Source organism: Athene cunicularia, assembly GCF_003259725.1.
Source record: "Athene cunicularia isolate RWA chromosome 1 unlocalized genomic scaffold, athCun1 chr1_part2, whole genome shotgun sequence".
NCBI lineage: Eukaryota > Metazoa > Chordata > Aves > Strigiformes > Strigidae > Athene > Athene cunicularia.
The window spans coordinates 28,885,816-28,912,442 of NW_020799092.1; the positions used below are offsets into that span (position 1 = coordinate 28,885,816).

At 40.0% G+C, this 26,627-nt stretch overlaps 1 protein-coding gene across 4 annotated transcripts in view; it reads left to right on the top strand.

Moving 5' to 3' along the window:
* The first annotated feature begins 15,718 nt into the window (after window positions 1–15,718).
* Window positions 15,719–26,627, top strand: part of PACSIN2 (protein kinase C and casein kinase substrate in neurons 2) — a 32,267-nt gene continuing 21,358 nt past the window's right edge. For 2 of the 4 annotated variants that reach the window (XM_026864900.1, XM_026864908.1), the window contains exons 1-2: window positions 15,719–15,741; window positions 20,961–21,071. In XM_026864900.1, the coding sequence (XP_026720701.1) occupies window positions 21,012–21,071 (60 nt within the window). In that variant the 5' untranslated portion in view covers window positions 15,719–15,741; window positions 20,961–21,011. The remainder of the gene's footprint in view (window positions 15,742–20,960; window positions 21,072–26,627) is intronic. The other 2 variants (XM_026864914.1, XM_026864922.1) reach the window with 1 other exon arrangement.

Below are 26,627 nucleotides of genomic sequence, written 5' to 3' on the forward strand. Positions count from 1 at the left end.
TTGGGGTTTTTGGTTTGGTTTTTTAGTATAAGACAATTGATGTGGAGCTGCTGATGGTTCGGGGTGGGTGTGAATGAGATTGTGGTTGACTTCCCAGGCGTGCTCCCCTCCCCATATCAGGAGTGTTAAGGCTGTTTCCATTATTTACCTGTTTATCCTAAAACTTCTGAACAAGGACCTCTACCTCATATCTGTTGAGGGTTAGTTGCTGCCTGTCCTATTTGTATAACTTATATAATAAATAAGAGGATGTATGTGTCTGAATTCGTTTTAAAAGAGCTACCATCCTCCAGGAATCCCTTCTCCGCGTGGTTCTTCAGAGCATGGGTCTGTCTTCCAGAATGAATTGAATTTGAGGCACCTTCTCTAGTTATGCAGCTGTGTTGGCTCATGAGAATTTTTGCAATGTGCAAAGAACAACATATTGCACCTAGACATTTACATCAGAGTCAGTGTGCATGTTTAAATTTGGAGTACTGTGAAAAATCTCAATCTGGCCATAGTATCTGCCCTAGAAGAGGAAGGAATGCAAGTCATGTCTTCGGCGTATTTTGCCATCGCCCAATTTCAAGTGCATAACTGCTGTTTGTAGCTGTGTATACTAAAAGGGATGCTGGAAATCTAACTACATAAGCGTAAAAAGACATCTAAAAATCTTGTTTCCCAGTTGGCTAAATCTTTATGAAAGTTTTAAGGGAAAAAAAAAAAAATCATTATTTTGGGTGAAAGACAAGTAGGAATTTGGCATACATGTCAAATGCATAAAATCAAAATGGAACCACTTAGTTTTGTCTAAAGATAGCCTCCTGAAACCTAAGTACTGAAGCAAGTGAGTTACCTACTTGAAAATCCACTTAATTTGTTATTGGATTTCTTCTGATTTTGTCTAGAATTTAAAACTCGGTATAGAATTCCTGATTATCTGTGTTAAGCTGAGTGAATTCAGATGGTTGCTTACATCCAGATTCTGAAACTGTTGAAGAAATCCTTGGAATGTTACTATTGAAATACTCGAAGTAGAAGACTGTAGAAGATGAGTTTAGAGATTTTCAAATTTGTATAAGCTTTCAGTGCCTTTATCTTATAGGCAAAAGTGCTGGATTTGTACTAGCACATCTTGGACCTGGAGAGAGAAGTCTTTCACACAGCTCAAAGAACCCTTTCTGTGGCATTGTATTCTGCTGACTTTGTGTCAGTGACATCAGTATGACTCTTTTTCCTCCTTTCTCCCTAACCTACCTCTGTGGGTGTTAGCTTCTATGGACTTTTATCTTTCCCAGACACTAGAAAATGGACAGCAGTGTCGCATTTTGATTTACGGCAGTCAATTGGAACCATGCAGAGTTAGTGAAACTAATCTCAGTGTTAATTTTGCTAGGACCTAGTCGAAGCTGCAAGTCAGCACTAAACCTGTTCAAATAGCCTTCTTTGCTGCACTATTTTTAAGTTGAAAAGTCTATTTTTAGAAACTTCTTTATTTGATCTATACTGTAGGTATACAGTTCATATATTCTGATACAAGCAACCAGAGAGAACTCAGAAAACCCCTTAGGACTCTTCTGGTATCACATAACTCTTATGCTGCAATTGTCAATTGTTCTGGTTAGTACCAGGCATTGTTATTTGGAGCCCCAGAATGAAGACCAGTAGATTTGTGTCAGTGTAGAAATGCAAGACTGAAATATTTTGGGTTTAGAGCTTTATCTCTTAGGAATGGGGCTGGTCGTTGATCCCTACTGACTTCACATTCTTGTGATCTGCTTGAGAACTGTAATATTGGATCACCTGTGCTCTCAGCAGCACTAAGCACAAGATCAGATAATTGAATAATTAATAATTATGTGAGGATAATACGAGATAACAATGCAAATTCAGGGGGATAAGAAAAAAACCCAAACCTCATACCAGTGGATGTTATAAGTATATTCATATGATAAGAAACAGACAGTTATATGTAACAAGCCCAGGACAAAGATCATTTTGTTGGGTATTTGTGTATCAAATGAGTGTTCTTTCAAGCTGTTAGCTGTGTATTTGCAGTTTACCTCATGCAAAATGGACTGGAATGGAAAACCTATATCATTACATAAGTTGGGTATAGCTTAAATTTTCTGTGAAGAAAAACGTTAGTTACCATGAATTTTTTCTTCAGGTATTAGAACTGGTAGTTAAAGGATTAGTTAATGGCTTTGGCTGCAAGATTCAACTGTGTAGCCTTCTAGTGTAGCATAAGAAAAAAAAGTAGACTGCAGTTGTGTGTGTGTGTGTGTGTGTGTGTGTGTGTGTGCGCGCGCGCGCGCGCAGGAGGCAAGCAAGCAAACGAAATGTAACTGTCTGAGAGCAGTGCTCTGGTGGTGGTGATCCAGCTCTTGTCTCCTGCAAGCTGAGTGATGGAGGATGTCTGGTGAATTGAGAGATACTGACTGTAGCGTCCCCATTGCTGGAGGTTGTTGAGATGCAGCTGGACAGGGTGCTAGAAATCTCATCGAGGCTCCCCTTCCCATCAGACGTTGGACTGCCTGATCTTTCGAGGTACTCTCCCCCCTCGGCTGTTCTGTGATCATTATAAAACGACAAATACTGAAATATTTCTTACAGAATCTGGTTGCTGTAGCGAAGTGTGGCTATTGAAGACCTACTTGACATATTGAGTAATCCTGCCTCATCAAATTCAAGGACTTGATCTGGTTTTGAGGATCCCTGTGACCCTCACTATCATCCTCATCTTTTGCCAATCTAATCAATTATTACATTGACTTCCCATAAAATCTAACAATAAAAATGGGAATAGATCTTTTCTTTTAGCTTCCCAGAAAATAAAAGGAAGGGGATTTCTTTCCTGTTGAAAACCAAGTCTGGTAGACTGTCCTCTGTCACAGTTAGCTGTCTCATTGATTGTCTGAGTCCAGTGGAGCAAAGCATATCCAATGCTGAGTGTTACCAATCCACGGAGGGATCAATAAACATTTGCTGCCTTTGTTTTCAAATTGGCATTTTGAGTTGGAATTATGACTACAGGCTTATTAAGATAGTGTGGCAAATGTAAACTAGGTAATGTTTCTTTTTCTATGTAACTTTCAGAATATTCAAATTCTTTGTAGCAGTTATGAGGGGAAAAAATAGGCAATTTGTTGGATATAATTTAATTTTCAGTTTCATAAATTGTGAGGTGCAGAACAAAGGCATATTGTCTAAGGAATCAACTTAAGGTTATTAAGCTCCTGATTAGTCTATAGAGCACATTCTTTACTAACGCTGGTCTTTTAAATATGGTAAAATAAATTATCTTTTAAGTAATACCCACTTTTCTTATTTGGGGTGGCTCTGATAATCAAATATACAGATATTTTGCTTCAGTGTGGCAGTTATTTTATCTTCCAGGTATGGGCAGTTGCACAAGTTTTTTCAGCATAAACTGAATTTGAAGTTAAACAAATATTAGCATTCCTACTTCTGTTGTGAGGATAGCCTCCTTCTTACAAAAAGAAGGAAGGAAACTTTGCTCCAGCAGTATGTGTGTGTGGAGCCCTCAGATAGTTGTACCAGAGGTTAATAATACTCAGTGGCAAGGAACCTTACGGCTAGATTCACCATATATGTCTCATGCTTTTAGTGTTCTTTTTTTGAGTTGTACATGTCTGAAACGCTTCTTTGCATGCTCTGAAATAAGCTTAGGATATCAAAGTATACACCCCCAAAGTATATTTTTAAAATGCATTTTAAATGACTTTGTTCTTCTGAGTGCTTTGTACCCTTAAGCTGAGGGCGAGGACAGTTGGTCATGCTTTGAACGACAGTGGTTGGAGAGCTGGCAGGGCTGTGTGAAGGTTACTTGTGATGAAGACTCTTCAGCTGTTGAGCTGCTTTATTAAAAACAAACACACGTTACCCAGATCATAGCTGTAGTTACTGGAGGCTTCTCTTGGTGGGTTAGAGAAACTTGTGGCCTGCCCAGGAGAGTGTACGGTGAACGACTGAGGAGCCGCCGTGGCGCTGGTTATTACGAGAGCTGACATGAGCTCTGTGAGTCCACTCGGGCTTTTGTCAGCCTGAAGGCTCCTGGCTCTGCGCTTCCCTGCGTGGGCAGATCCCGTTTGCCTCTGGTTTATGGGACTGAAGGGAGAATGCCTGCTCCTCCAGTAAAGCCACTGTATTCTGCAGTCCTGGAAACCGAAAAACGGCCTGGAGAACAAGAAACGGAGAGGTTTGAGGAGATTTCCTAGATGCAGGCTTACTTTTTCTAATGCTGTTTGTATCAGATGATTACATGAAGGCTTTAAGCCTTCAAGCCTTTAGAACCACAAGTGGAAAACACCTGTACTTATGTTTCATAGGGTTCTCAGCTGAAATGCTCCTGACTTGACCTGTGATGTTAAAGAGTATGGTTATGAAAAACATAACGGTTACTAGTAAATATAAATCATTATTCTGTATATGAATTTTTGTCACACTTTTTGTTGTGTTTATTTGTCTAAGGTTTTTTTCTGCAGTATTTTAAAATCTTACATCTTTTTTCTTCCCACTACCGTATGGTAAAGATAGTTAAATGTGAAGCTTATTATTCATTAAGCACATGGCTTGGTTTTCTTATTCTTGGGGAATATGTGGTCAAATAGAAATCTTATTTGCAGTGTCACCTTTAATGAATTTCTGCATAACTGAAGCTTTCACCTTGCAGCTGTTTCAGCTACTGAACTATTCAGTGTTTTTTGATTCCTTTGCTGCTCAGCCTCCTAAGTGATGAGCTGCATGGAGACAGCTTTGTGACCACAGTCATATGTAGACCAGTGACTCATTTCAGTAACCACCAACTATTCTAGAACACTGGCCGAGATACTGGTGTGACCAGTGACAGAGCCCTGCCTTGATGGTGTCACAGTGCAGTTCTGTCTGTATGTCATTGTCTCCCGCCCACCTACTTGGAAATAAGCCTGGTGATCCATCCTAGCTGTCAGCTCGACTTCCCTGCATTCCAGTCTTGGAAGAGAAGTTCAGCACTTCACAGGAAAACATGGTGTGTAACCCACTTCACCATTCAAACTAAATTCATAAGCACAAGATCATTAAGTGGTCGGTAAAATCTGGAGTTGAAGGCAGACCCTGATAGTGCCTTTTATAAAATTGCTGAAAATCCACAATATGTTAAACCTAGCTTTAGGCTAATGGCACAAAAACTCTGTAGTACTGAGAATTACTTTGCATTCCTGGCTGGTTTTATATATATATGTGTGTGTGTGCATACAAGCCATATATATGGCTTTTGCACCAAAGTACATTTCATGAATTTGGCCTAAGCCATTCCTTCTGAGTGTGTGCAAGTTTGCTATTTTAATTCCAGAATGATTTTACTCCATGATACTAACATTTTCTATTCTGATTACTTCAAGTTGTTATGTATCATGCACAGATACCCATTGAAATCTATTTTAATTTAAAATGGGATGTTGCATTTGAATGTAATGGCTCCAGACTTTCTGGAGTCTAATGTTATGTAGTTTTTCAGTTTGATTACAATGTGTAGAATGCTTTGCAGTAAACTAAATAGTGTATGAAATTTGATCACTTTATTCTGAAGCTATTTGTGTCTGCTTTTCTCAGCTGTTACTATCATATCCCTAGTTTGTGAGTGTAGAGGTTACTGACATGAATTGAGATTGTTAGTTCATACAGCAAAAAAGGTGTATAATTCTACTTTTGGTAGCAATTGATTCTGGTTTTGAGGATCATTGTGGAACCATTTCAAATGCTGAAGTTACTCTGTGGTGTGTATGACAAAAAGTTGTGTATTATATGCTTCTACTAAGACTTGCTTCTGGATCTGGACTATTTATATTTTTTTTAAGTAGTCTTGCATACTTGAATTTTCAACACTAAGATTTCTCCGACTCCAGTTGTGAGAGAGCACTAAATTGAACTTTGTATTATTTGTCTCTCTTCTTTGTCTTTTAATTGTTGCTGAGATGCAGGTTAAAGGCTCCTGTTTAAGATGGCACAGCCTTAGTAAATGAAGAAAACACAATGGTAATTGCAAGTGCAAGAACTGGTGGCTAATGGGACCGCTTGTCCCAGTTTCCTTGAACTTCAGTCCAATTTAGATTGTAGAGTAGATGCCTGACCTAATTGTACTTCAGTCAAACATTAATTGAAAATGGCATAAAAAGCTTTACTTTTCCTGAAAAGCGGGAGAAGGGTAGAAAAGACTAGTCTGTCTGAGATTAGTTGACCAAATTAAGCATTTGTTTCACATTATTGCATTTGGGGATTCTGCATTTGAGTGATTTGTGTGTTTGAGAGCTATATAAGGTCAAGTAATGTGTATCCAGATGTCTGGAAAACACAAGGAAGCCTGGCTATTCCATTGCGGGGCTTTTCTAAACCCATAGTAAGACTAGTGAAACCTTGAGAACCAAAGAAAAACCTCCACTTTCTTTTTTAACTAACCTTGATCTCATATGCCTGCTTTAAAGTAGCACCTTGTTTTGCATGCTGAAAACTAGATTTTCAGTTGTGTTAGGGTTAAAGTAGGTTTGTTTACTGTATGTTATTTTAAAAATAACCAAACCCAACCCCACCACCACCAAAACCCAAAACACCACATGCAAAAAATGAACTTCTAGCTTAGCTTGTCAAATTATGTGTACAAGGAAGGCCATAAAATGAGATCTGTGACCTTAATACTTTAGGAGTGATACTTCCAGGTGGCTTAGACCAATGCGATTAGTACGTGGTAAGGAGGCAGTTTGTTACATTTATTTATAAAGAAAATAAATGTTTTTAGGGAATATTTAATTCTACTAGGTCAGCAGCCCATGTGTGGATTACTGAGTGGTAAGTAAAGGTCTTCTGTCACAGCAAATACCCTTTCAGGACCAGAAAATTTAAACTGCCTAGAAACATGAGGAGTCCTGGCTAAAGTTTACCTCAGGTTCACTGAGCTGCAAATCTGTTTAAACAGAATTCGAGTTTCTTTTTTCAGTGGCCATGTTAATGAAAGTACGTATCAAGCAACCTTCTCCCTCATGTTAACACCAGCAAACAGTTTTAAATTATCTTAACTGTCTTTTAGAAGCTGAATTCAGTTTGCTTTAAAATCTGACTTGGTATTTCATATTTCAGATTAAAACTGTGACATGGTCTTTTGTACTGTTACAGTGTAGGATTGATTTTGACACACTTGAACAGATCTTTTATTGTGCCCAAAAGAATAACTGGTTATTTAACTTGCTGAAAAGAAGGATAGTGGAAGCTGCGTGCCCGTTGTTTTCTTTCTACCTTGATGAACTGCATTCTGCAGAGGTTTATAAATTCTGTATCAGTTCCAGAAATGACACTGCTGAAATTCATCCAGTAGTGATCACAGCTGAAAATGTTGCTTTTAAGTTGTAAGGCTGTCTTCATTAGCAATTTTTGCATTGATAGTGTTTTCCCCAAATACTAAAGTACCCTCAAACATATTCTGAGAATTGAGGAGTGTGGCATGATGATTTGACCCACTTTCTGTCACAGGGCTATGACAATGAGGGGACAGTGGCTGCGTGAACAATTGGTAATAATTGAAACTATGGTTTGGAGCTGGTTTGGAGCTCTGAACTAAGCCAATAATTATGGGGTGGTTATTTAAATTATGCTTTAGCAAGGGTCCTAAAGCACAGTTCTGTACAGGTTACACTGGTCCCTTGAACAAAAGCTATACTAGCAAAAATCTCGGATGTTACAGGGTTTTTCTGTTACTGTAGGCATGCTGAGTGGCTATCCTAGAAAGCTGGTGTCTTTGTCTAGTAGAGAATAATCCTTTCAGCCCCAAGGAGTTCTGTGTGGAAACGTGATGCCTCTGCACTGTTTTAAATTAAGTATCATATGAGCGTGTTGTGGTCTGAGAAACTGAGTTATTTTACTCAGTCTTGGAGTTTCTTCCTCAATCTTTTCAGTCATGTCTTTCTGAGGCATTCTGTAGGAAGGCCTCTTTTTGTTTGTGCTTTCTCTTACTTTTTCCAAGGTAAGAAACCCATCACTTTTCATTCTCCTTTTTTCTTGATTTTATTTACATCTCTAAAAAGTGACAGAAGAATTAACCAATACTTGAAGAGTGCATCTGGGTCCATCCATGCCACTAGCTTCCCCCACTCCAGTCAGACTTACTAGCTTCTGCCAAGCATGACCATCTGTGTCTCACGGCCAGCTGAAGGCAGAGTATGCTGACATGTTGCTAATGCACAGACTTACAGCTTCTAACAGTGCTTTAGTCTTGGAGAGAAATCTCTGTTAGAGAGAGTCTCAGGGCTAGATTGGGTTCAGTTGAGGTCTCTGGATTGGTTCTCTCCTGAAGTAGAGAACAGCAGCTCCTTAATGTAACTTTAAGATTCAGGAAGACTAGCTTGTTTCCCCTTAATTTAAGGGTTTTGATATGCTTCTGTTCAGTGCACATCAGTATTTAATTAATAGTATAGCCCCATATTTCCTGAGATGGAAAAATACGGCTTTGACTGAAACACCAAAACGTCACAGCTGCTTCCTAAGTGACACATCTGCAGAATGTGCCTACACGTTTCACTGAGGTATTTAAAACCACTGTTCTCCGCCAAAGCCAGCTGTATGATTAAAAATACCTTCCTTTAATATGGGTTACCTGTGGTCTTTCCTAAAGATCAGAGTAAACCCGAGTATTCAGCCTTACAGCTCTGCAGAACCATTAGAAGTGTGTGTGACTGAAAACCCTGTGAGTGCTGCAGCATGGTGGGGGGAAAAATAATCTTAGCTTGAGCTCCAAGTTCTTAACGGGCCCCAGGAAATGAAGTGGTATGCTCGGTGAGAGAGTTCTGTTTGTGGTGATGGGGTCAGGCAGAGCTGTGCAGGTACTTCGGCTATCTGCAGCTGTGCTCTGAACTCCGTGTTTGGAGAAAATGCAAGTGAATGAAGGCATGTATTTAAGTGTTTTGCAAACAGTGTACTGAATGACTTGCCAAACAACTGTCATAGTTGCCTTTTTCCTACCAAAATTTACCATATTGTGTCATAGCTGTATGGAAGTGGTTTTGGCCAAGTGACTGTGCTGTTTCGCAGTGTGTTCGCCTGTAAGAGTGGGTTCGGCCGAGTCTGTAATGACGGCTGTGGGCTCAGTCTGCTGTCTCGAACACACGCGTCGTGCCGGGGGCCGCCGCGTTCCTGCGTGCCCTGCTGGGGGCTCCGCTTTCCAGCGCGGCGGTTCGCACCCTGCCGTGCTCGCGGGCAGATCCGTGCCGTGGCACCTTTTATCTTCAGAAAGGCTTGACGTCTGAGGCAGGGCTGCTTACAGTGTTCTGTTTTGCTTCTCATTGTATGCCGTTTCAGAACAGTTGTATATCTGTCACCTGTCAGTGCAGCTGTAAATGCTGTTTCGTGTTGTCTCTGCTAGAGGATACATCGGGGCTGTTCCTCTGCTCTACCCTCCTTCTGCACCACTGTCAAATTCTGCTTGAACTAAATGTTGAGCATGTATGCTTTAGGTATTTCCCTGAAGATTTTGCTGAAATAAGTTTCCATTATGAGTGTGTATAACTGGCCATCGCATTCCACTAACTAAAGGCTTGTTTATTTAGTTGTGTTTAAAGTCTCTGGGGGAACTTTAAAGATTTCTTGCTAACTAAATGCTCACCAAGTGTAATTTGCAAGTTGAAGGCATGTGGTCTGTGCCCCCTTTTTCCTTCTTTGAATCAAACCTAAAGGCATAGTTATCTCAATTTTATTTGGGGAAGATGCCAAAATATTAAGGTTAATTTCATTTTAGGAGCCACTGAAAGGACATTTGAATTAGTGAATGATGTCACAGGCACCACAGAAGTGGACGTTAGAAAAGGCTGAACACTTCTGATTAAATGGAAGTTTTCCCTGCACTTTAACATTTTAACCACTCTAACCTAAATAATGGAAACCTCTGATTAAAAAAAACCCAAACAAACAACAAAACCCAACCAAAAAAACACTCATTGATTTTTAAAGTTAGTTTAATTGCTGATGGTCCAGAGTTCTTCAGGTGGTGTTCTGGCAAAATCTACTCAAAGCCAGTTTTGATGGGCTTTTTTCTGCAGTGAAGAAAATGTTAATGTGGATTTTTCCTTGATCAAAGAGAACTGAGGCTCTTAAACAAGTTTTAAAGATTCTTTATTTAAAGGACAACTACTTAATGTTATACTAGATAGCATAATACCTAGGTCTTATGGCTGTGGGTACCTTACAGTCCTTCCCTGGATCTCAAATTCCAGAAGTATGTCTTTAGATTAAGAAATTTCTTCTGTAATGAAAAAGTGTTGCACGGAACCACAAGTGTTCTGTGATCAGTCAGTCTACTGTGAAATTCTCTTCTTCTGTTACTTCTGTGCATCTCACCAGAAACGGGAGGGTGTTTTACTCGTTTTAACGTTTCATGGTTCGATTCTGTACCTAATGTGAGGGAAGGATACTGTTCAAGTGTATTTTGTCCTGTATTTTCCCTCGTCACCTGAAGAATCTGCAGGTATTACTCTACTGACCAGGACAGTACACCTGAAAGCTTGTTTCCACAACAAAATGTTGATTAAAGCTGGTTTGTGTGCAAAACAATGTAATACAATCCTCATCTTCTTATAAAATGTCTTGTGAAATGCTTTTTAAAAAACAGATTTTTAGCCTAATTGTAGTACTTCAAATGAAAATTCCATTAATTTAGATGTCTCCTTTTATGCTTATGAGAACAGTCAATATAGAAATCAGTCTGAAAACTTGAGAGGGGCTTTGTGGAACAGTTGTCTCCAGTGGTTACGGATTAATATACAATGAGTTTGAAATGAGATGTAATCTACAACTTATAGAAGTAAAGCTGTAATGCTTGTGGTCCGGGGATTTTCATGTGATTTAGCAGCTGCTTTTTTTTTTCTTGCATCAAGGTCACCTTGATTTCAGCTTCAGATGTGTTACTATTTTTGCCTTTTTCTTCTACAGAAGAATCCTGAAGGAAATGTTGCTAATAATGATTTCAATAGGGAGAATTAATTTGCCAAGAAGTGCTGTTCATCCAGGAAACAAGATGCAACTGTGTGTAGTATATTTAAAACTACTCTAAATTGAAAATACTAATTTTTACAGCATAGTGTACAAACAGATGAGGTGTTTTTATCCTCCAGTTGGATGAAATTAAATAGCTGAGCCTTTGGCTCCAGCTAATTCCTGTAGCGAGATTAGATTTCTCCTAATCTTAAGAATTTTTAAAAATTCTAATGGTAATGCAGGAGTTTAGAAGCCTATGTTGAATGCTTTAGCCTAAAAAGCAAGTGCTAAATAATGGTTAAATCATATTCTCTGTCAAATGAATGATAATGTCTGTCCAATGCATGTTAATTGCACAGTTCCTTTTATGCCATAGATGCATCACATGCACTACTGAGGAAAGTTCTAGAAGAAAATGAAGCTTTTGGGCTGGTAGATGCTCTAGACAAATTTGCTCAGAACCCGTAATGGCTGCCTTGCAGGTTAATTTAAATGCATGTCATAGCTTGGCATTGGTGTTTGGTGGTTTTTACACAAAATCAAAGCTGACCTCTACAACAGAAAAATACTTTTTAAGTAGTATCTCTGTCCTTTGAGGACTTGAGGGTGTATTTTTTTAAAAAGTTTCAGTAGCTTTTCAGCAGACATGTTTTTGAATTATTAACTGTGGTGGTCTTTTGGTGTCTCTGGATGTAAATACTAATGCTATTGAGTTGTAAAATATAGTTGGAACTGGAGTTACTTTGTGTGTGAAGAAACAAGTGTTACCACTTCAAAATTCAAATATCAAAGTTTATCTTGAATATCTGAAGTTTTTGGAAGTAATGGGAATACATTTCATGGAACCTCCATTTTGTATTACATATTATTCCCACTCTTGACAGAATTTGTAGCAACTGTATACACACAATCATAATTATTGTGTTGCATTTGTCACGCTTTTCTAACACTGTGTACACATGTGAGTTTACACCGTGATTTTTCAAGTCTGTAAAAGCTAGAATGCTCTCTGATGCTGCTTGTTTCAAAGGAGCTCTAAAAGTGTGAGGATTAGCTTTTGCAGTAGATCCTGAAGGACACAAAATGATCAGAGAAGGTGTTGGAGAGAGACTTCCAGGTTGTGTAGGCAATCTATCTAACGTCCTTTCTAATTATATTTCTTGCTTTGATAGCCCCCAAACCCGAGATCTCTATGCAGAGACATATTTGAGGAAATTGGATTCAAAGTAAAACCTTTCAGCGTTGGCATGCCCTAGGTCACACATGGGGTTGGCGTGCAGCAGGAGCATTTTAACAGTGCTGTCCAGCTTCAAGCGGTGTTGTGAATGCCCGTGCAGTTTGTAGCTGCAGAACTGGATATTTTCCTTGCATGGTTTATTCTGGTTACTCCATCATCCCTCATACCTCCAACTAAGCAAAAAGTATAATCTGAGTATATTAAGTTTTAAGTATATCCAGTTATTTCAAAGCTCCACACACAGCTGTGCATCAACTTTGTATGCTGAGCTGGTATAGCTGTGCCGTTTAAAGCTTGTGGTTTGCAGTGTTAATAATTTACTGTGGTCAGTGTCCATTTAACTTAAAATCAGAAACCTCTGCAAAGGTGATTAATAACTTTACAGGTTAAAACAAAGAAATGCTCAATTAAAATGATATATGTACACAGAGTGGCTTGTCAAGCAGAGAATAAAAGATTACTTTTCTCCCCAAAGTCAGTGTTTTGTTATTTAAGGCACTTCCAGGTTAGTTGGAAAGAGAGGTTAGCTGCAGAGGAGGTTGTGCTGGCAGCATGTAGGAGCTTGTAAGGACGGCTGGGTTCTGAATCTGCAAAAACCCGGCAGGTCTAATAGCAAATGGAGGGGAAGAAGGGTGGGAGGTGAGAGCTGGCGCTCTGCCCTAAAACCAGACAAACAGTGCCTCATAACATGGGCCTGTCCTCTCTAGAGTGGGAGAGAGGTACTTGGATGTATATGAAACACAATGTGCAGTGGAAGAGTCTGTTTGGCAGCGTTTGGGTCATTGTCTCCCGTTTCAGAGATGCGTTTCTGTGCTGTGTTATTCAGAGATGATCAAGTTTACTTGGTAATTTGTTTCATTTAATAAAATACTCAAACAGCGCTTAATAAATTGTAATGATTAAAATAGCTGCTGTTATTCCTTATGTTATGCATTGTGAAATTTATACATTGTAAAATTTTGTTTGCACAGCAATGCTGTGCCTGGAGAGTTTGAGATACTGTCTTCTCACTATAGTTCTGGGGTTTTTTCACATGTGGTAAATATCAAGGAGACTTTAACTGCTTTAGTGATCTTCTGACGTGTGCTAGAACCATGGCTTGAACACGTACTCATTGCTTGCCTGTTTAGGCAGTGAATTAATGCTTCTTTCAGGGTTTTTCCGTTGCGTGTTGCATGTACAGCACTTAACAAACACGGGTATGGGGGAATATAATCCAGTAAGGAGGAAGCTGCTGCAAACCCAGTAGCCTTGTCTCAGGGGCTTTAATGGGCGTTTAACACCCGCTTCTGATGGCAGACTGGGCTGGGGGTGTGTGTGTGACCCAGAAGCCCTCCCTCACCTGCAGAAGCCCCTTCTGCTCTCCTCTGGCTGGGCTGAAGCCCAGTGACTCCCGCTGCTGTCCCTCTTGCCCTGGTGGCTCACAGCCCTCCTGCCCAGTTCCTACCAGCTTCTGGATGCTGCTTGCTCCTTTTCCTGCTGCCTGCAGGCCACACAAGTGCAGGGAATCTCTTGTTACTCTTATGGTTATGAATCACTAGCATGAATTAATAGCTTCTGTACTATTTAATGTCATGTCATATGCTAACTCAGAAATGTCTAGGTGGCAATATACTCAGATACTCAAAGCAGAAAATAAAAGCATAAATGTTGCTCTCCATCTGAGGAGCATACATAATAGGAAATACTCTCACACAGTTTGTGATGGTGTGTATTTCCTCGATTCCTGCCTTCAGTGCTCAGGATATGGGGTTCACCAAGTGGGTTGCTGTCAACTTCTTTCAGAAAACCGGTTTGGTGTGTGCCTCTGCTAACTCAACGGACAGGCTGACCTCCCCAGGAAGCAGTGATTCAATTTCCTTTTCCAGACTTTTCTCTGGTATTTGTTGCTGTAATTGTTTTCTTGGCAGAGACTAAGGGATTTTCTTAAATCTCTGTGAAAGAGGGTGCTATTCTCCCTATTTTGTAGATTGAAGAATAAGAATTAGGCCAAACTCACTGATTCAAGACCCTACCTTTGAAAGTAAGACTTGACCTCTGTTAGTAATGTGCAGTCGTATCTACTGATTGCAGTTAGAAGAGTTCACAGCACTGAGCAGTAGTGAAAAGCCGTGGTTTGATGCATTTCTTCACAGGGGCTAGAATTCCTTGATGTCATTTGAACATGTAAACCAAAGTAAATGTTTTTCCCAGAGTTACTTGTCCTATTAATTTATGCACTTCTCAGTGTTGAGAGCTGTGATTCTTATCAGGTTTTGGTACATGATTTCACAATATTGCTAAAGTTATGTCACTTTTTTCTCTGTATGTTAACAAACTACAACCCTGAAGAAACTGGGAACTCTTACAGAGCAAGCTCTTTGGACAGAACAGAAAAGCCATACCTAAATTGCTTTATTTAACTAGGAAATACAAGGTACAGCATATTCATGGTATCTACACTTAGTAGCAAACCACAATGGTTTGAACTTAAAGCATAGATAGGACATGTTTTTTTTCTGTACAATGAAATTCCATTTTCTTGCTGTTCTGTGTGGAACAAAACCTCAGACTTCAGTGAGTAATAAGAAAAAAATACTATAGTTGAAAGTTTTTATGAGCAGCTAATCCAAGTTGAGTGGTGTCCTTACACATAAGTATTTAACTCCCTAGTCATAAATCTTGGAATCCGGCTGAGTCAGGTCTGTAGTGACAAGTCCTGTTTCAAAAATAAATTTGAGAGGTAATGTGGCCAGGTGCTTTTCTAGAGGCTGGTAGACTGTGTCTGAGCTTGCTTCTGTAGAATCCTTAGAAAAAAACGTAAGGGTAATGTTGATGCCCCCTCCCTGGAAGGGTTCAAGGCCAGGTGGGACGGGGCTTTGTGCAACCTAGGCTAGTGGAAGGTGTCCCTGCCCGGGGCAGGGGGTGGAATGGAACTACGTGATCTTTAAGGTCTGTTCCAACCTAAACCTATGATTTGATGAATATTAATGGCTGAAGAAACCATTTGGTTTTCTAAATATGGATTAATTCCTTCTGTCTCTCATCTTGAGGACAGTTAAATAGGTTGTGCAGTCTCCATCCCTGGAGGTGTTCAAGACGTGATTGACTGTATAAAGCCCTGAGCAACCTGGGCTGACCCTGCTGAGTGATTCTGAGAGTTTCTCTGTTGTGGACCACTTTGTCACCAAGAGCCATAGTACCCACAATTGCCTCCCCTTAAAGCAGCCTATCATACATGAGAGGATAACTGGAAGAGATAAGTATTATGTTGTGTTGACACTGAGAACTTCTGTCGGTTCTTTCTGTTCTAGAAACTGTGAAGTTCTGAAAGTAGGGCACGAGGAGTCCTGTCTCCTGTTTGTCATCTGGACTGTACACTTTGGGAAATGTTGATGGGGTCTACAGGACAAGGCTGTGTGCTGTTACCTTCAGGGTTCAAGAATCTGAAATAGCGTTTTGTCTGCAGGCATTCTTTGTGTTGGAATATCGGACTTGGAATTGATTCTTTCCCATCATAGGATTCAGTAAGCAGCACTGAGACCTTCCTTAGATTTTGGCTTCATTTTTAATGGTATCTTTTTGAACTATAGTGAAGTAGCTGATCAAAATAAGCATCCTCCAAGGGGGTTCAGAATGTTAAAATCTTACTTTTCAGCAAAGAGCCCTATCTGTTTCAGAGTAAGAGTTAATCAGAGAAATTAATTTGTTATTGGTGGTTCGGGGGATAAACTGAAGGGTTTCTTTAAACATTTTTTACCTTTTACTGTTGGAAAACACCTTAAGAGAAAGCTTTGGAATTCACTGGATTATTTTAGCATCTTAAAAGTCTTCATTCATTGCATAGATTTTTTGCAAGTTGTGTTGTGCTAATCTCTACCACCTGACACATGAAGAAAAAGGAGTAAAATATCTAATATTTCAACCTGAATGAAGCAAGGGGTTTTGTAAATTGCTTTCAGGGTAACAGCCTCAAAACCAGCTTTTGAGAGCAGAGGCAGCATATTCTATTCAGATATTCTTCTGTGTGGTACCTGAAGGTCAATCTGAAGTTAATATTTTCTAAAATCCTCATGTGTTAAGCCTTCAGGATATTTATAGCAATTCTTTTTGCACTGTAGGGCGCTAGCAGTAGAAAAGAAAGTTCTTTAGCATATAGTGTTGCTAGAATGTTCCTGGAGGGGAAGCTTTGAAATAAGTCTCGTGTGTTTGTTGGTCCATTTCCTTGTGTTGAAAATCAGTGTATCCTAACTTACAAGAACTGCTTAAAAATCACTGTCAAGAAACAAGCCTTACTTGTTTGCACCATTTCTGTAGCTATACAGTATGTACTGTTTAATATATAGTTACTTTTTTCAGTTGGACTTTGTGGTTTATTTTTAGCCTGTGTAAGTTCTCTTGGCTAATGTGTGCTGGGGCTTTTTATGACAAAGGGCTCTGAACTGGTAAGGCTTCACATTTGGTGGTTTATGTGCCTGCGGTGACATGGGTAAAAACTTGTTTCAAAACTTGGACTTAATCATTATTAAAATATTGAGATTTTGTTTCTTAATGGAAATTCCACAGTTCTTTGACACAGGGGAAGAAAATATCCTGAGAAATATGGAAGTTATGAGATACTATTTGTGTTGGCCAAGAGCACGTTGAGGAAAAGACACAGTGTGATCCAGAGGTGGTTTCTCTTTGGTGAAGATCTTTAATCTGCCTTCTGAGGAAAATGAGGCTTACACCTTCCCCCTCTCTAACTTCATCCTTCCATAGTGTTTGAATCAATTGGCCAGTTTCAGACAAATGTTAAAGAACAGAGATCAAGAAACATGTTTTTTATCAGTTTCATGAAAATTGGCAGCTGGATGGGAGAAACCTAAACTGATGTACATGCTCAAGAAAACCTTAACGCGAGGTTGGCAATCATCTGCCCTGTTTGGTGAGCTGGCTTAGCAGCCAGCGTGAGGGTGGGTGGAAGCTGCTGGAGCACTGCGGCACCCTGCTTGCTTGGGAAGTAGCTGAGGGACAAGAAGGCAGCGGCTTAGGTACACCTGAGGACTTGGGCCCATAGTGGTGGAATGAGAAGATAAAGGCCAGAGTGGATGAGGCCAAAGTGCTGTAGGAATGTGGGAACAAGGTGTGTGCACCGTGCCTTCCGAAGGAGTTACTGGTTCTGCTGCTGTCTCACTGCCCAGAGAACCCCCAACGTCATGGAGATGCCGGCGATCATGGGTGGGGGATTGTGCAGAACTCCTCTCTTTCATCGTCTCAATCTAAACTTCCCAGATTTTATACTGACACCCTTAGCTGTTCATAGGTTCACCCTTTAGAGTGAAATGGAAGACCCTGCAAATCAGAGTGCAATGAACTTTCACTGTGAAACCTCTGCAAATTCACTTGAAGGATGGAGGACCAAACCCTAACAAAAAATGTGCTAAAGGACTGGTTGCTGTAATGATTCTATTTCGTGAGGGTAGCATGACTCATACCATAATGCTCCTATCTCAGTACTCAGTTTATTTTTAAGTAGTGCTGTACAAATAGTGTTTTTCTGTGCCAGTTGTTGCTATGACTTCATAATATTTCCCTAAATACGCTTGCTCATACTTTCTCACAGCATAGTATTTGGCATAGAAAAACCTTAAATCCATCAGAATTTCCTGAGTGCTGATCATTTTTCATGCTTTTATGGAAAAAAAGGATAGCTCTGTGTATTATGTAGTTTTAGTTGAGGAGGAATAAAAGTTTTAAAAAAAAGGTCCCCACAACCTGTTCCCTCATTTAAGAAAATGTTCCTCTGTTTCACTTTTTCCAATTTTTCCATGTAGCTCTTCAGATTGAATTTCCAGCACTGGTATAGCTTAGGCTGTTTTGTTAAAGGTAAGCAGACAGTGTATTATTACTTCAGAACACTTTCACTGTCTCCTCTTTTTGTAATAAGAGGGGAACAGATAATTCTGGTGTGGTTTGGGGGGGGTGGGATGGGTGACTTGTTGAAGCTCTCCTTTAGGTTTACACTTTTGCGTAAGGGTTTCTTTTTCCAAGACGCTGAACTCTGCAGTTGTCTGCCTGGTCTCTTCCAAATGGCAGTAAACATTTGGTTGAAAGATCTTGGTGTACCATAAAAAAAACAACTCTAACCCTTCCTGAGAACCTCTGGAATCTTGTTCCTTCCCTTGCTCTGCATGGCACGCCAGGGTCACACGCGTGCCTCGGGCTTGCCTGGTTTCAGAGGGATGTGAGTGTTAGTGCTGCCTGAGCGGGAAGAAGCCAGGAGGACACAGCTAACAGAATCTGGGTAGCAATGCTTATTGATTAACAAGTGGTCTTTAAACTCGAGGTCTCCCTTTGTTCTCATAAAATAACAGCAGCAGTTGTGGTTAAGGATACCACTGCATAGCCTTAGATTTTTGTGAAAACTTTAAAACAAACTTTTAGAAAAAGCTGTTTGATGTCAAATGATTCTTCTGAGTTTGTCTAACTTGTCGCAACTTTCCTCCTTGTGCTGCTTATGGTTATCAAAGAAAGGCTGCCAGAAAACATAAAAGGTTATCTGTGCTTACCTTGATGTACTGAGAGAGATGCAAAACTGATCTGGGAAGAGCAAGTCCATTGTAAAGGTGTGCTGCCAAGGAACTGGCAACTGGATGGTGGTTTAATGCACTTTTCCCTCTTAGTTCAATAAAACCACAGGTGGAAAAGTGGGGTTTTTGTAATTACTAATAACACATATACTTGAAGATTGTTACACCAACATGTGACAGTATTTTGTCTGAACACATCATCTTCCTTTCCAGGTGTTGCCATTTTGCAGAACCCCTCCTGTATCTTGGCTATCTTCTCAAAATGGAAATCCAACAATTGGTGTTGCTGTGGTAGTTTTCGGTTCTGTATTCAGTGTTAAGGTTACTAAAGCTTTCTGTGAATTGGATTATGGAAATGAACTGGATGAGAAGCTGTTCAGGATAAACAGCTTGTCCTCCCAGGCAGAGCAGTATTGTTCTGTTTGTGCTCCAACTGTCCAAACAGCTGCGGTGGGTCAGTAGCTGGTTTTTGTTACTAACAAGTGGTGTGTGCCTGCCCTTATGGCACAGTTGTTTTTCAGAGTATCCAAGAAACACCGGTTTAGTGTTGATTCTCCCTGGCAGCTTTCAGTGGGGTTCCTCCCAGCAGTGTGCCATAACCCCAGGTTGGGTGGGCCAGAGTGTGGGCACTTCCCACTGCTCCTCTGGAGTGGTCCTACGGCATCGGGGGCAGCAGGGCTCATGGGGGGGGACCCTCACCTTAGAATCTACTGGTAAAGGTGTTCATCCCACAAGGGTGGTGCGGGCTCTTCACCCCTGTGGAGCCCTGGTAGTACTTGTAGACAAACTTGGTAGGAGAAGTCTGAACAGGAGGACTGGGTGAGGTGTCTGTAGAGATCAGGCAGGGATCCGTGTGCGTGCGTTGTGGGAGGGGGCTGTTTCGTCCTCTCCTACCTCTGGGTCTCCACCCCACAAACTGCATTTGTGGATCCAAGTGCCTGAATTTTTGCCTCAGTCTGATTTTGATACTTAAATGTTAGCTTAGGATAATCCTAAACTTTTTTTTTTTTATACAGTGCTTTAGAAACGGATATCTCCTTCAACGAGGATAGCTCCTGGGTTTTTCCATGCAGCGGTGTCTGTATGAGCGAGTACCTGAATTGTCACAGTAATGGCTTCTCATGAAGATCAGAATCTGGAGTTGGGTTTTTGTCCTGTTTGTTTTGCTAAAAGGAAGCTATGAAGTAGTATGGTAACATGTTACAAATAAAATGTAGTGCAACTAGGTGTGGGAGTTTCAACTTCTAGGGGAAGTAATGGTCAGCTTCAAGACACCTTCTGTCCAGAGCCTGTAACCTTTTACGTGGTACATGTTGAATAGTAGATAAGTGCATCATACCATCGTTTGGAATCTATTATCTGCTTTAAAATACACAAGTGGTGGCAAGAAAATAGCAAGTAGCCCAGGTAGTTACTAGCCCTGTCAGGGATCTAGTCACCCGTGGCTGGGTGAGGTAGCTGGGGCTGTCTGAGTATCACAGGCTGTGCGGAGACGGTGGGGAGGGAGGCTGCGCGCGCCCCCGGGTTTGACTTGCACTGTAGTGCTGCTGCTCTTGGTTTTGCTTCCCACTGTTGCTGAGGAAGCTGGTTTGCATTTGTGGATGCCTTACCTTTTGAGTAGATAATTTGAATGTAAAATTTATACAGAAGTAAAACTTCTTCCTTCTGAAAAGAAGATTTATATATTTTTCTTTAAATCAGCGAGTGGTTTTTGGCCTTAAATATTTCCATGGGTCTCATTATATGATAAAAGTTTCCAGTGCAAAAGGAAGCAGTGCAGGTCATCGTACCAGTAGCAGAGGTCGGCTGGTTGTCTCTTATGGAATGCTTTGAAGTGGAATACTGACTAAGTGTCACGCCGCTCAGTCTTTTCTTTTGGTTGTAATGGCAAGTTTTATGATAAAATAAATTCGAGTTCAGTGAAACTTGATATAAGCAGATGGATTGAACACTTTCTGTACAACAAATGGCATGATGAGAGCCAAGAACTTGGTGGTCGAATAGTGTTCTGTTGTGAAATGTGCTTGTTTATGTGCCTTGTTTGGTTACCTCTTGGTTTTATTTGGCATCCCTAGATATGAAAGAATTAAAGGATGCTATCTGACTTAATTTCTCTTTTGATAACTTTTTCATTAATAATGCTCATAAATATTTTTTTTTGTATCTTTTTACAGATTCTGAAGGTGTTTAAGCTCTGAATACATACAAGCTCTTCATACATAGAAATGTCTGGCTCATACGATGATTCCGTTGGAGTAGAAGTTTCTAGTGATAGCTTCTGGGAGGTAACTCAGATGTTTTATCACAGTATTTTGATTTTTTTAATTCTTATTATAGGAAATGTGATTTTTGTACTTTGTAAACTGTGGAGAGAGCTGCAGTACAAGACACTTTCGGTTATTGTGATCTGCAGAAATAGCTTTCAGGGTAGAAATGACCTTTTAGATTTTGGCCTCATTCTGTCAAGGGTTTTTAACTGACACAAACATGAGGATTATCCATTTGGGTGGGATATGCAATTCAGAACTGAATTTTTATTGCCCAAAAGGGGTGTGGATGGGTAGCTTTAAAAATGACCAAGGAAATTAAGTGGTCGATGTCAAATCTAAAGTAGCTGGTTAAAGCCTACTGTAAGTGTGCATAAATTACAGATGTAAGGTAGTGTGTGAACATACTGCACATTTCCTGTTTGTGTCTAGATAGAAGCATAAACTGTTTTGAGAGAAGTTATCTTGATGTGTATCTCGGTGTAGGAGCATACATGCAGAAAGAGAAAACTTCATAAAGCAGAAAACATTTTTTAAAAAAGAGTTTCTTGCAAGAAAAAGAAAGGTTTGACAGTGTCAGTGCCGATGTGATGGGAGGTTTGACAGTGCTGACACTGGAAGGTGAGCAAGCTGTGTGCACATCGGCTGTATTCAGGGCAGGTTTCTACCCTGTGACGGGAGTTCTTTGGAGTTTGGGCTATAGCAAACATGAAAATGGCTGGCAGGAAAATGTCTGAATATTTCTGTTATCAGATACTGTGTCAGACAGCTTGGTTGTGACCTAACACTGTGCTTCCTTTTCAATGAAAGCTCTTCCCAGAGCACTGACCTGTGGTGACGGTGAGGGCATGCTGCATCCTGATGCAGATCTCCTGTGACTTTTCAGGGCATTGTCTGAAAGACCTAATGCCAGTGAGGTTCTTGTTTAGTAGACAGCTGTTATTTTTTGAGGAGACATATTTACTGTTAGGTTAAATGAATCTATCCCATTTCTAAATTGGTGGGTTTAAAATTGCTGCATTCTAAGGCTTAACCCCTTTTGTTGTCAGGGGACTCTGTAGTGACTGTGGAGAGGATGTGGGGGCTCTGCTCTCAGGGTTGTCCAAGACTCACCTGGACATAGTCCTGAGCAACCTGATCTGTCAGACCTGCTTTGAGCAGGGGGCTGGACTGGGTGATTTCCACAGGTTCCTTACAACCTCAATTATTCTGTGTTTTTTTTATTTTCTGTTGAGGCAACTTTCTGGGCAGGCTTCCCTGACAGAAGTGTTTCAAAATAAGGAGACAACTGGGGAAAAAAGAATCCTGGACCAAAGGGGGTATTTTTGATGTCTGTTGGGCATCCTATACTTGACAGGAGAACATGACTATCTGTACCAAGCTGCTGTCTTCCATCAAGTAATCATGTCTGGAAGCATGAGATATGAATGAATGAGAATGGGAAGTAAACTACTGTGATTGTTTGGACAAATGCGAACTCAAACATTTGAGTGATAGATGATCAGAAATAGCCATTAGCCTAAGCTAGGCCTTACAAAGCATAGCTTATGTGTATTTGATGCTTCTTATAGGCAGATTAAAGGTGGTGTTTGTGCTATTGGTGTCTTATTTTATATCACTTTGTAAACACTACTTAATAATTTCTTTAGACTTTTCTATGTATTCCTTCAGATTCACAGTCCACCTCATAAGCAATGTCAGTGAGCTGATGTGTAATGCATGAGTATTTCTTTATTTATCCTCAGGAAAAATTGGGGACTGAGTACTTAGGGATGGTTTTTTTTCTGAAACTGAGTACATCAGGCTGGAAAAGTAGTATGTTCTGAGAGCTGACAAATGCAAGCTGTGTGCCAGTTGTTCAAAGGGGAAAACTAGCGTTGTTTAGATCATATCATATGTATTATTAACTAATAATATGTTAAATCAGTTAAAAGTAATCTCTAAAATTGAATTATAGTCTCATGGAATGAGTTTGGCTTATTAAAAATTGTAGAGACCGTATTCACACTAAAAAATTAATCCCAGTGATAATTCAGTGGCTTTGTTACTGGAGTGACTTTAAGGATCTTCAAAGTATTAACAGATTTTTCTGAATGTAGAATTGGACTTTCCAGGTAACTGGTGACCATATTAAAAAAAATTTAAATCCTGTATCTCCTTGTGCTAAGCTTTTGACAGTTTAGCAGTATAAAAGGGAATATTTCACTGAATCTTGGAGTTTTGAGTGTTAAATTACGTATGAAACACAACTTGTTCTGCTGTTCCTCTGCCTTGTGCTGTTTGATTCTTAGGACAGACAAGTTTGGGGGTTTTGTGCCTGCAAATGCTGGTTCTTTAAAAAACATTAATAGAGATGGTTTTGTTCTTACTACAGATGAAAAGGCTTTGTCATTATTAACAAAGCGACTAAAAGCTTGAAATTTCAGTATGTTGAAACTAAGTGGTGTTTGAAACGGGAGGCTGTAAATGGTTGATAGTTGATTAGTGCCTAGTGTCACCACTGACATTTGTGGTTAAAAAAAAAAAGGGAAAAACAACAAATAATAGGTTAGAGAGTTCAAAAGGTGCGGCAGGTTATTGTAAGTGCTGTGCATAGAGCTGAAAGACTGCAGCAGGTTTGCCTCAGTGTTTGTGACATGCACGGGGAATCAAAAAGCATGTGCTGTGACATCCCTGGCCTTCTGCAGAGATGGAGCTTTTATGGGTACATTGAGGTGATTGGACTAAACGTGGAGAAGAGTCCTCAGATATAAATGATAAATGCTGAGCTACTAACAGCAAGGATTGGCATGATAGCAAATTTTGACCTTCAGGCATGCTGTGCTCAGTAAATCTACAGAAACATGTTTATAAAGCTGTCTTAAGAGAAACGGGTTTATAAACTTTTTCTCTCAGTGGAAATAGCTGAGAATATATTAAGCAAAGAAATTTCTGTTTGTGGTCTGATACTCATCACAGGATAACTTCTTATCACGGGGTATGAAGCTATTCACAGGGCAGTAGTCTGGGCAAAGCTGTATTGCAGTGAGAAGCGGGGATAATGTGGGACTCCTGTTTTGGTTGCCAGCCTCTCTAGCTGCGTGGGCATCGCGTGGCAGGGGCGGTGAATTTGTTATCCTGACACTGTACAAAATGCTTGGCCTAGAGTGCATCGTAAGGGGCAGTGGGGAAGTGCCTAAAGCTGTGCTCTTCACTGCAGTGTAGCCCCTGGGGGGGTTGGAGTGATTGCTTTTGACCAGGACTTCTGCACTCCTGTGCATTTTGGTGAGGGCAACTGCATTTTGCCACGCATGCCTGATGCCAGCCTGGAATGAATTTTGGTCTATATATACTTCTGATTACTTGAGTATTTTAATTTAGTTGATTAATTTTATTATTTAATTTTGTTTGAGTATCTTTAATTAAGGTATCCAGCAATTTGCTTAGGCCTAGTGCCTTGGCAGAATGTACCATTTGACCTTGTGTTTCTACAGAGAAGCCTGACAAAACAATAAGAAAGGAATTGCCCTCCAGATGGAGTTAAGAGGGGGGAGGCTTGCCAGGCTTTTGGTAGAACATGAACCAAAAGTAAAGGAAGTCCTGTGCAAGCCTTAATAAATTTAACTTAAGAAAAACTCTTCAGTGTTAAGTGACATGCAGAAGCTAACAGCAACCTGTCCAACCTAGTTACCAAACTCTTGTTTAAGTACTTCTGGTTTGAAGACGTCATTCCAGATTAAATTGGACTGAATCTTCATTTAAAACTTCTCTCTTTTCCATATGTTCTGAATCAGTTATTTTGATTGTGAAGATCGCAACTTTGAATTCTAGTCTTAATCTTCCTGGAAATTGATAACTGAACTGCTTTGATCAATGTGTTTTGTCTGACTTTGATTAGAAAAGATGTCTCCAGACTGCCAGCCTCAGTACTTCATGCCTCAGGTAACAAGAAGTAAAAAAACTCTTAAAGAATTTGGAAGTTGTATCATTACCACACACTTTGCCATTTACACCCTTTCATTAGAGGTTTTTAAGATACCTGACATGATAGGGGTTTTTTTTCTTTGTTTTCAAAGCCAGCCTGCAGTTTGTTCAAAATCCACCTTGCTATGTTTTACTGCCACAGCTGAAAGCAGTGAAACTATTTAAACTTAGCCATGGCACGGAAGAGACAGTCTGGCAGGGTGAGCTTTTGAGTTTGTTCCCTCATGCTCCAAAATAGCTCAAATTTATTTACCTTTGCTGTAAAGCCCATCTTTTTCTTGAAATACATTTAGGAAAGAGTGAGGTGGCTGGGTGTGGGACCTATCTGAAGAACTCTACTGTGAACATTTTTTTTTGCTCACTGTGTATCTTTGAAACTAAACCACTTCTATTTCTTGAATGTTGATGTTCTGTTGAGCTGATAATAAGAACTGTACTTAATAAATGTTGATAAACCAACTTCAATGTTTTTGTCATTGCTCTTGACTGAAATTTCATACAGTGTTGTCTTTAGGAACACTTGGTTCTTAATCAGTGTTTCTGCTGTAGAAGCATTGGCTTTCTCTTGCAGTTGTTACTGCCTTTGCTAAGGCTTCCTTATTAAAAAGATAATTACTAGTAGTTTCCTCTCATGTGAATCTACAGTATATGGTTGCATGGCACTAAACCTACTGCTCAAATCTTGTCTGGTTGCGTGTGCTCGGGCTGTCCCCGGAGCAATTCAATGCAGGTTACTTAATCTAGGAAGCATTTTTTTATTGGGCTGCTATTTCAGTACTGTTCATGGAAACTTCCAGTTGTGGCATTGAAAGTCAAGCTCGATGCTTGAAATCCAGTATGAATAGCAATTTGTTTCCTTCAAAGACTAGTATTTTTTTATTACTACATAGATATTGTTATCAGGTTCAGATTTGTGGTTGGGAAATAGTTCCCTTGTTGAGAGGGAACTGGAGAAGTTGCTGTTTGGACTTGTGTTCTTGGTGTTGACTTACTGTAGGTATATCAGTTAATGTGAGTAGAACAAGGCTCAGGCATAGGTTGTATCTTGTATCAGAACAGCTGATACAAGCAAAAAAATTAGGCTTTTAGAAATATACATCTTTCTTTACCATGAAATAGAAATAGCAGCAGCTTTCTCAGTAAGATTGAGGAATTTTTTCAGTATTTAGTTAACCCAAGCTACGACATCTATCAGGATGATAAATCCTTTTCAGGAGAAGAAATGTTTTATTTTCCTCTAATTTGTCCAGGTGTTTACCAAATAGAAGTACTTTAGGAGACAAGGGATTTCATATGTGTTTTCATCTAAGCTTGCTTAGAGAGCAAACAATTGCAAAATAGTAAAAGACATTCTGAAAGAAAATTGCCACAATAACAGCGGAGGATTTCATCAAAGTTGCAGTTGTAGTAATGCCTTAATTTACATAAGAAATGGGAATTTGCCATTCTTCATTTTTCACATAAGCCTCAGTGTACCTTGATGTATCTGCTTAAGCTCATGGTTCTCTCTGGGTGTGGAATTTTAAGACCAGTGAATCCTGTTGACATGGTCTAAGAAGGAATTCCTTCACCCATGGTACTTGGCTGACAAGGGTGGCACGCTTTGGGTAA